This window comes from Oratosquilla oratoria, chromosome 18 (genome assembly GCF_046742065.1).
Source record: "Oratosquilla oratoria isolate Oo_2021 chromosome 18, ASM4674206v1, whole genome shotgun sequence".
Taxonomy (NCBI): domain Eukaryota; kingdom Metazoa; phylum Arthropoda; class Malacostraca; order Stomatopoda; family Squillidae; genus Oratosquilla; species Oratosquilla oratoria.
This window is the reverse complement of record NC_134794.1, coordinates 46,674,196-46,684,710: the sequence shown is the minus strand read 5'-3', so window position 1 is coordinate 46,684,710 and position 10,515 is coordinate 46,674,196. Positions and strand designations below refer to the sequence as shown.

Here is a 10,515-nt window from a genome sequence, read left to right as displayed (position 1 = left end):
GGGACAAGAAAGACTAGGAACCGGAGCAGAAGCTGAAGTTTGATAGGTCAAACGAGGTGAGACCCCTTACCCCCCCCCCTGATTTACATATTAATGTGGGAGCACCAAATGAATGATGGCATCAAGGCAAGGTGGGATTGGGGGGAAGGGGGTTGAGCTGAGGAAACTCAGCAGGAAAATGTAGGGACTCGAACCCATCGTCACTGCGACGCAACCCATGTACACATTCACACGCTTGGCCAGTTCATCGTTCACGACACGGGAAGACCACTGTCGGAACCAGGACTTGATGGATCCCGACCCCAAAGAGTCTGGCATTGGACTACTATACATATACGCATACAGGGTGTCCCAGAAAAAAGTACGCACCCTATGACATCACGAGTAACTAAATGTTATATTGGATATTATATGCTGTGGGTGGGGGTTGAAAAGAGTGTTTTCTTCTTCTATTTCATTACATATTCTTTAACTTAAAGAACTAATCTTGTATTTACAGTACGAAAAATATGCTTTTACTGTCAAAGTGTGCGAACATTTTATTAGGACATCATGTACACACATACATACACATATACGTATACATACCCACACCCACATATATATATATACATACATGTATATAATATATATATATATATATATTAATATATATATATATATATATATATATGACGTAAGCGGAGTAGGAAACACAGGAGTCTTAGTCTTAAGTTTATTCCTGACTAGTTTCGCAGGTGTGCTTTTCAAAGGAATGCACACCTGCGAAACTAGCACACTTGCGAAACTAGTCAGGAATAAACGCAAGACTAAGACTCCTGTGTTTCCTACTCCACTTACGTCAACCTTTCAGAATGTCTCAATGTATATATATATATATATATATATATATATATATATATACATATATATGTATATATATATATATGTATATATATAGTGTCGGTTTGTGTCTAGGCACTGTGGAACTGCGGCAGCTACTGTTTTCACCCAATATCATCGGCACTATTCAATACAAACTTTTTTCTTTAATTCTTTCTTTAGATTTGTATCTTATATAATCATTCAGCTAAACGTCAGCTGCCAAGAGTTGTGAGTGGGAAAAGTAAATAAAGGAGACAGTCTGAGTTTATTCCTGATATATCTGGGAAACTAGTCAGGTAAAAACTCAGACTATGACTCCTGCGTTTCCTATTTCCACTCAAGTCGTACACACACACACACACACACGCGCGCGCGCGCAAACACACACATGTACACACACACACACACACACACAAACAACGAAACATCCAAGATGTCCTTGTTCATTTCCTCCACACTTCTTTATTCAACTTCTTTCAGCAAGTCGGCAGTAATTTAGCTTTCCCCACGTGGGCGGCGACAGCAGCAGCAGCGCCCGTTTTTCCCCTCGCCCGCACGCCCGCGCCGCCAACCTTTTCGTATTATTGTCGCAACGATAAGGAAAGTCTGGAGAAGAGGAAACAAGAGTCTGGGCGTACTCCAACAGGAGTATTTAGGACTTTGGGGAGAGAGGAGACAGGGAGAGGGAGAGGGAGAAAGAGAGAGAGAGAGAGAGAGAGAGAGAGAGAGAGAGAGAGAGAGAGAGAGAGAGAGGGGGGGGCAGAGAAAGGGGGAGGGAGGAAGGAAGGAAAGGAGGGAGGGGGAGGGAGAGAAAGAGAGAAAGCGGGGAGGGGGAGAGACAGAGAAGGGAGGGGGGAAATATAGAGAGGGGAAGGAGAGAGAGAGAGAGAGAGAGAGAGAGAGAGAGAGAGGGGGGGAAAGAGAGATAGAGAGGGCGAGAGAGAGAGAGGGGGGAGAGAGAGGGAGGGAGAGAGAGAGAGAGAGAGAGAGAGAGAGATGAGGAGGAAGAAGGAAAGGGAGAGGAGGGAGGTGGAGAGAGGGGGAGGGGGAGAGGAAGAGATAGGGAGGGGGGATAGAGAGAGGGAGAGAGAAAGAGGGGAGAGAGATAGAGAGAGTGAGAGAGAGAGAGAGAGAGAGAGAGAGAGAGAGAGAGAGAGAGAGAGAGAAAGAGAGAGAGAGAGAGGCACCGATTGCATTCACTCTGTGAATCTTCGCAATGCTGAGACACTTTCAGTGTCCCTCCCCGCTTCCTTCCCCCCCATTTGAAATAAATTGTTCCTATCTGAAGTTAGCTACGACTGTCAAAAATAAACAAATAAATAAATAACAGTAATAACGACAACAACGACAATGACAACAGGGCACAAGGGAGTACTTACCCATTGTTGTGGAGGAGCTCCTTCGCCGTCGACCGCGTCGGCGCCCTGTGGAGGAGATCGGAAACGAATCAGAAGAGAAGCAAGCCTCCGTGGGTCGGGGGGGGGGGGGGGCAACAGCTGCTGCACAAGAAACATCCTCTCCGCCAGTGCAAAATAAACTGATGCATTAATTACTTTATCATATGAAAAAGTGCGTATATATATATATATATATATATATATATATATATATATATATGTGTGTGTGTGTGTGTGTGTGTGTGTGTGTGTGTGTAATAAAACCACTTGGAAAAAAATCCAAGTAGTTTTATTACACATTTTGTGAATCACGTGTTTTTGTGATTTGTTCGCATATATATACAAATATAATTACTTTATTACATGACTAAATATATATATATATATATATATATATATATATATATTATATATATATATATATATATATATCTTTACCTCGTTCATACCGGATGGTGTGTCCTATTCGGGCTGCAACCAGAGTCTACGTGTAAGTGTGACTCGTGTCATCTCCGTGCCGCGTGTCACCTCCGTGTCACGTGATATCGTGTCGCATGTCATCTGCGTGCCACGTGACGTCTCCGTGTCACGTGTCATCTCCGTTTCGTGTGTCATCTCCGTGTCACGTATCATAATCGTGTTTGTGCCGTGCCATATATCATCTCTATGTCACGTGTCATCTCCGTGCCACGTGTTATATCCGTGTTTTGTGTCATCGTGTCACATTTCATCTCCGTGCTATGTGTTGTCTCCGTGTTACGTGTCACCTACGTTTAAAGTGTTATCTCCGTTTCATGTGTCATCTCTGTGTCACGTGTCATTTTCGTGTCATGTGTCATCTCCGTGTCATGTGTCATCTGTTCCATATGTCACCTCTTTGTCAGGTATCATCTCCGTATCACGTGTCATTTCCGTGTCACATGTCATATCTGTGTTGTGTCATCGTGTCACACGTCATCTCAGTGCTTTGTGTCATTTCCGTGTCACGTGTCATCTCCGCGTCGTGTGTCATTTCTGTGCCATATGTCATCTCTGTATCATGTGTTATATCCATGCCGCGCGTCATCTCCGTGTCATGTGCCATCTCCATGTCACGTGCCATCTCCCTGTCACATGTCATCTCCGTGTCACGTGTCCCCCCTTCCATACCTGGTGGCACCTTTCCTTGTATTCTGACGACCTCCAGGGTATTCTATTCAGTTCCAGAGACTACCTTTGCACTAACAACCCTACTAACGAAGTCGCTCTACTTACGTCTTTTTTCCTCTTGGTGCCTGAAAGAAAAAAAGAAAAAAGAGAAGCGTCAGTACAAGAACATTCAACAAAGTCTCACTTAACTATAAAAAAAGAATATGGTATTTATTTTAAAAAATATTGAATATATAATTGATGGGGGGGGGATCATGATTACAGATTAAAAAATATAATAATAGATAAAAAATAAAATAAAATTAAAAAATCGCCCCTTTACATACTTTAGAAAATTTAAATCTGCTTGGGTCTGGTGATTCAATACAGTCGAGCCTCCCCCTCCCCCCTCCTTTACCCTACAAAAAACATTAATAAACAAATTTAAATAAAAATAAATAACTATATAAAACATCATAAAACAGCTACGGTACCAAAACCAATAAAGTACCACCTTAACAAAGGGGTTTAATAAAAATAAATAAATAAATATAACACTGAACTACTACCTAGTCTTCATAACGCTGGTCTTGCATTCGCTTAGTTGTGGGTTCGAATCCTGCACTTCTCTCCCATTCCTAGCAGTGACTTAATCATTATTAGGAGCTCTGCCAAGGGATTCGAACCCTGACCTGTGCGTGGATAATCACGAAATCAAGACACTAGTGACTTCGTGATTATGCATGCACAGGTCAGGGTTCGAATCCCTTGGCAGAGCTTCTAAAATTTTTCAATCTGTCTTAAACATACACAACTTAATCATTCGTTTCAATAATCCCCATAAACGCATAATAGAACAGAGGTGACGGCTTCTGCCGCAGCTACTCAGCGCCTCCTGGCGTAGGCTCGTCACGACCGCCTTTATAACAACTTCTTAGATTCGAGATTCGAACCTTCTTCTCTGGTTCCAAAGAACGCCCTAACTCTGCTCCCCTCCCCGGTCCTCTCGTAACGAGGGTTGATGCACAAAAATGTATAAACAAATAAAACAAGTACCAAGTTACAAGACTTCAACTTTCTCAAGAGAGCTTATGTTGTTGGAAGCACTTTGGAGGCGAGGAGCGGAGAGGAGAGCACGTGGCACGCTAAGCTCCTCACGGTGTAAAAACCCGACAAGAAGGACACCGACACGAATGTGGGCATCAAAGATCACGAAAGCAAACAACCACAAGGGCATTAGGCCATATATCCCTATGCTGTTCCATTTATTTAATAAAGAATAATCTATCTCCATTCATCTATTTATTCGCTTACTTTATTAGTTTGCTTATCTAATTATATATTTATTTAATCCTTTATTTATTACTTATTCACTTATCTATTTTTAATTTATTTATTCGTTATTTTTTCATTTTATTAAACTTATTCATTCCTTTACTTTATTCCTTTACTAACGTCAGTGTTATTATATTTGTTTCGTTAGAATATTTTAATTGATTTCTTTACTTTTCTTTACACCCCCCAACATCCAACATTATTCTCATTATTTCTTTTTCTCCTATTTATTGATTAATTTTCATTCCAGCATGAAATCCCGTCTTCTATTTTCCAGTAGACTTGTCTTGAGATCGATGAGTCAATGTGTGTGTGTGTGTGTGTGTGTGTGTGTGTGTGTGTGTGTGTGTGTGTATATATATATATATACACACACATGACGATGTAAGATGAGAGGGAGAAAAGGGTGGGAGTGGATACGTGCCTTTGACTTGGCTACCACCCTTATAAGGGGGAAAAGTTCTTGGTAGATACACACACACACACACACAGTTAAATTGGAACCAACATGTCACCAGCATAGTCAGGACAGCGTCTTACAAACTATACATGCTCAGCAGGTTAAAATCATTAGGAACACCTACATCTGAGCTACAGGAGGTCTACAAAACCTTCATTATCCCCACCCTCATGTATGCCTCACCAGCCTGGTCCAGCTCACTCACCCTCACACAGAGACAAAAGTTGGAGAGGGTACAAAAGAGAGCGTGCAGGATCATCCTGGGCGTGGAGTACAGTGGTTATGACCACGCTCTCACCACCCTCACTCTGTCTAGGGTGCCCAGCGTCACGGTGAGGTACTAAAGAAATTTGGAGAAAACCTGCTTTCCCACCCTAGACACCGTCACTTCCTCCCTCCCGACGCCCCACCACCTCGCCACAAGACTAGACACAGAAATAGGCTTGTACTAATCAAAGTGCCAAGGACTGAACGCTACAAAAACAGTGCCATCCCATACATTGTGCACATTATCAACTCTATGTTAACTTGTACAGTGTATATACTCTAAGTCCTATATTCTTAATCAGCTTTAACAATGTATTATTATCAGTGTACTACTGCAATTGAAATAAACCTTCTATTATTATTTTATTATTATTTATATTACACATATGTATATATATATATATATATATATATATGTATATATATATATATATATATATATATATATATATATATTGCGATTTTATTTCAGCTGCTGCCACCCGAGTCTATTTAGCTGAGGAAAGCCTCGTGACACAGTTAAGGGGCATCACGGCTTTTTTTCAGTTGAACTGGTAAGAGGTAGAGACAGATTTCGGGGAAAGAAAATCTTGAAAGGAAAGACAGGAGGAGGAGGAAGAGGAGGAGAACAGAAGCCGCAGTGTTGCCACTGTGATCTTTGCAGTTCCCACAAATGATTGAGATTTTTACCCGAAAATTCCCACAAGGAAATCTGGATTTCCACATTTTTCCCACAAAAAGAAGGAATTATTATATACACAAATAAGTTCACTGCAACGTATAATTTCCCCACAAAACATCCCACGTGAGCAAATTTCTCACACACAAATTTGTGGAAAATTAGCACAAAAATGGCATACGGTGCAGACGGGTATGATAACCGTCGTTTAGTTTCTTTGTTATTAATAATAAGATGGCTTTCACCTCTTGTGCTCCTTTCATCCTCTAATTTGGAACTAAGTCAAGGACGCCATGTTACCGTCTTTCGGCAGTGTTGCCACATGACGAGCACTTATTATGTCCACATTTTTTTAAACAAAAATAATTAAAAGTCCACTGCTTAAAAATGACCAACCCCGAAAATATATATCGAAAAATAATACAAATAGAAGACGAAACAAAAAATATTAAAATAAATAATACATAAAATAAAATTACAACAATGAATAAATATACTGAATGGGGGGAAGGGGTCTAAATCTAAGTTATGTACTACACACTATTTAGCAACTAACGTAACTCCCGTTGGTATACACACATGGAGACGCTACATAGCAAACGAGAAAAAACACACAGACCCGCTGTGCGCGACTAAAGACTCCAAGGAGAAGACGGGAGACGAGGATGGAAGAGGCGGAACCGACGGCGACCCAGCGGAACCGCGGAAACGGGAGAACTCCCGCCGCGTCCGCCAAAAAGAGGTTCGAGCCCTTCATGGTACTGCGGCGACTTAGTCTGAGTTTATTCCTGACACATCCGGGAAACTAGTCAGGTATAAACCCAGACTATGACTCCTGCGTTTCCTATTTCCACTCACGTCGTACACACACACACACACACACACAGACACACACACACACACACATACAAAAAAAATACGAAGCGGTGGTACTGCTCTCGACCGCTAATTCTGCAGTTCGAGTTCGAGTCCAGCCCAGGGCTGAAAATTTCAGCAAAGCTGTACTGTGAGCCGGCTCTCCGACTTGATGGGGAAGGAGAGTTGTGTGTGCCTGTTCGTGTGTGTGTGTGTAAGGTCTCAGCATTACCCATACATAGGGCCAGAGAAAGGGAGGAAGCGAGGGAGAGAAAGAGAGAGAAAGCGAAATAGAGACAGATAGAGAGGGGAAAAAGGAGAGAGAGAGAGAGAGAGAGAGAGAGAGAGAGAGAGAGAGAGAGAGAGAGGGGGGGGAGACAGCGAGGGACAGAGAGAGTGAGGAAGCGAAGGATAGAAAGACAGAAAGAGAGAGGGAGAGGTACTTTTGTCAATTAATTCCAACTTGACCTCCTCTAACGTTACGCTGCTCTCAGACACTGATTAAATTATTATTCATCGTCATTTTTTGCCACCAGGGGCATTCCCCAAACACGTCATTTCATATTTATCAAGGGTGGAAAGCTGTACATTATGAATAAAAGCATCCAGGAAGGAGTCACTTGATTTGTGACTAGATTTTTTTTTATCGATTTCCTAAAACTGTTTTTTTTTATTTATATTATTATCATTGCTATTTATTTCATTAATCTTTGTTTTATTATTACAATTACGTATCTATTTATTTTTATTCATAATTTTTTCTCTTGTCTATCTATTCCTTTTAATTTTTCATTTTATTTCATTCATATTTTTCAGCTACAAGAAGTGTGAAGAGATCACAATCGAGAGTTCCGCAGACGGGTCTTGGACAAAAAGTAAATAAATAAAATAAATAAAATAAATAATAATAATAATAATAATAATAATAATAATAATAAACGTAGGGGGTCATAACTGTCTTAGGGGTCAGTTATCCAGGGGTAATTTTCTGGGATCAGTTGTCCGGGGGGCAATTTTCCGGGGATCAGTTGTCTGGGGCAATTTTCCGGGGGTCAACTGTCCAGGACAATTTTCCGGGATCAGTTGTCCGGGTCAACTGTCCTGTTCCCGAAGCAGACAACTCAAATATATAATCTGTTGGCGCCTGGAACAAGTGTCGACTCTGGCATCCAGACAACCTTTATTCGGGTTACATCCAAACGACTCTATTCAGTTTCGGACATGATTCTCCCTTTCTGAAGGGGTTGATCTTCCAACAAGGACCATCCCGATCCAGTCCATTCGTGGGAATTCAATGAACACGACCATTTGAGCGACATCGTAAGTCCGGAAGTGAACTGAGTAGTTGTTATTACCGTCAAACGCTTTCGGACACATTAAAAAATATCATACATATATATATATACATATATATATATATATATATATATATATATATATATATACACTGTTTATAAGGACTCTTCGGATATTTATTAATATTTTTCACTTATTTTTTCTTTGCATAATGAATACTTATTTATATATTTATTCTTTAATTTCTATCTAATCTATGCTTTTATTTTATCCATTACTACAGTATATTCTCATCTTCGGTTGTACTTTCAATATACAGATTCGTTCTTACCTCTTCTGAAAGATAAACTCCACCTCATCTCTTCCTTCGGGAGGAGGACCGGATTCTCCTTCCTGGACAAAAGGGCCACCATATACGTAATCCAATCGTTTATCTTGGGACACCTGTCGGCTCTCCTCTTGCATCTAATACCTTCATTCTGCTTACGCCTATGCAACATGATTTATACACGGAGGGTGACTTGCAATTCGCCCTCCATCCCCCTCCACTCTTTCCCTCCCTCCTCCCCTCCACTTACTCCTATCCACTCCTTCCCTCCATCCTTCCTCCCCTCTTCCTCCTCCTTCCCCTCTTTTCCTCCCCCTTTTTCCTCCCTCCTTTCTCCCCTCCACTCCCTTCCTCTTCCCCCTTCCCTCCTTTCTTCCCTCCCTCGCTCCCCCTCCCGCTCCCTCCCTCCCTCGCTTTTTTTAACGAAAGGAATTATGGTCCAAGATCTCGCGCCTGCACTAATTTAGGTAGCTTTTACAAAACCAAACCATGCCTACACCAATAACTCTTCAACTGATTCCCAGTTTGGTAATCGGGTAGTAAGCCAAATCAAACTATGAGTACTTTTATAAGAGAGAGAGAGAGAGAGAGAGAGAGAGAGAGAGAGAGAGAGAGAGAGAGAGAGAGAGAGAGAGAGAGAGAGAGAGAGAGAGAGAGGGGGGGGACAGCAGGAAGGGAGGGAGGGAGAAAGAGAGAGTGGGAGGAAGATGAAGAGAGAGAAGGGAGAGAGAGAGAGAGAGAAAAGGGGAGGGAGAGGAAGAGAGACAGAAAGGGAGACAGAGACAAAAAGAGAGACAGGGGAGAGAGGGACAGGAGGAGGGGAGGGAGGGAGAAACAGAGAGTGGGAGGAAGATGAAGAGAGAGAGGGGAGAAAGATAAAGAGAGAGAGAGAGGGGGAGGGAGAAGAAGAGAGACAGAAAGGGAGAGAGAGAGAAAAGAGAGAGGGAAGGGGGAAGGAGATGAAGAGAGAGGGGAGAGAAAAAGAGCAAAAGAGCGAGAGAGAGAGAGAGAGAGAGAGAGAGAAGAGGGGATGGGAGAGGAAGAGAGACAGGGAGAGAGTGAGAGAGGGAGAGAGAGATTGCTAGAGAAATAAAAACATCCGACTGCCGAATCACTGGCGTTTGCTAAATAAATCAACGTCTAATACTTAATTTCAGAGCGAAGCGCACTGGCCTCAATTATCCGCGGCCAAACTCCAACTTCCCTGTCAGTCTCCAAATTGGTCTTCTTTCTCTTAATGGGATGGTGATGTAAGAAATAATCCACCGAATTTTGAACGGATTACTCCTAAATCCATCTCATCCATCACCTACGAAAGTGGGAATCCGTATATGCCAAACAACTTGCAAACACGTTTTTATCAATAAAATCCCCAGACACTCTTCCTGCATACTTATGACTTCTCGTGATTGGCAGCACACTAGGCTAGCATGCTGCTTGCTTTTTGCTACTTGGTTTGGCGTAGGAAAGACTTCGGTTGCGATATTCTAGACTTCCGTGAGAACCTCTCAACAAAGAATGGAACATTCGGGTTCTAGGTTTAATTTCTCTTAGATCGTCATTCAGCTTGTCATTCTAATAGTGGTCCTCAACCTTTTCCCCGGCCCCCTTATTAGAAAATCTAAATTCTAGTTTGTCAGTATTTTGTTGATTCAACATCAGCGTAACAAAAATTTTGCCCCTGGATAATATGAAAATACTCATCTTTACACTGATGCTGCTTTAATGAACAAAAATGGATGACAATACAAAAAAATATAATTGTGACAGTAATTTTTGACCTGAAACTTGGCGGCACCCTCAGTTGATCTCATGGCAGCCTTTGGTGCCGCGGCACACCCGTTGGGAACCATTGCTCTGATATGACGCAAGAGTAATTTAACATTTTGGAAATTTGACACTGCTT

General features: G+C 41.8%; 1 protein-coding gene across 1 annotated transcript in view; it reads right to left on the bottom strand.

Moving 5' to 3' along the window:
• Positions 1–2,165: 2,165 nt before the first annotated feature.
• LOC143034860 (uncharacterized) overlaps positions 2,166–10,515 on the bottom strand; it is a 229,271-nt gene continuing 220,921 nt past the window's right edge. The window contains exons 4-5 of the mRNA XM_076201204.1: positions 3,516–3,535; positions 2,166–2,288 (exon numbers count right to left, since the gene is read on the bottom strand). Of these exons, the coding sequence (XP_076057319.1) occupies positions 2,166–2,288; positions 3,516–3,535 (143 nt within the window). The remainder of the gene's footprint in view (positions 2,289–3,515; positions 3,536–10,515) is intronic.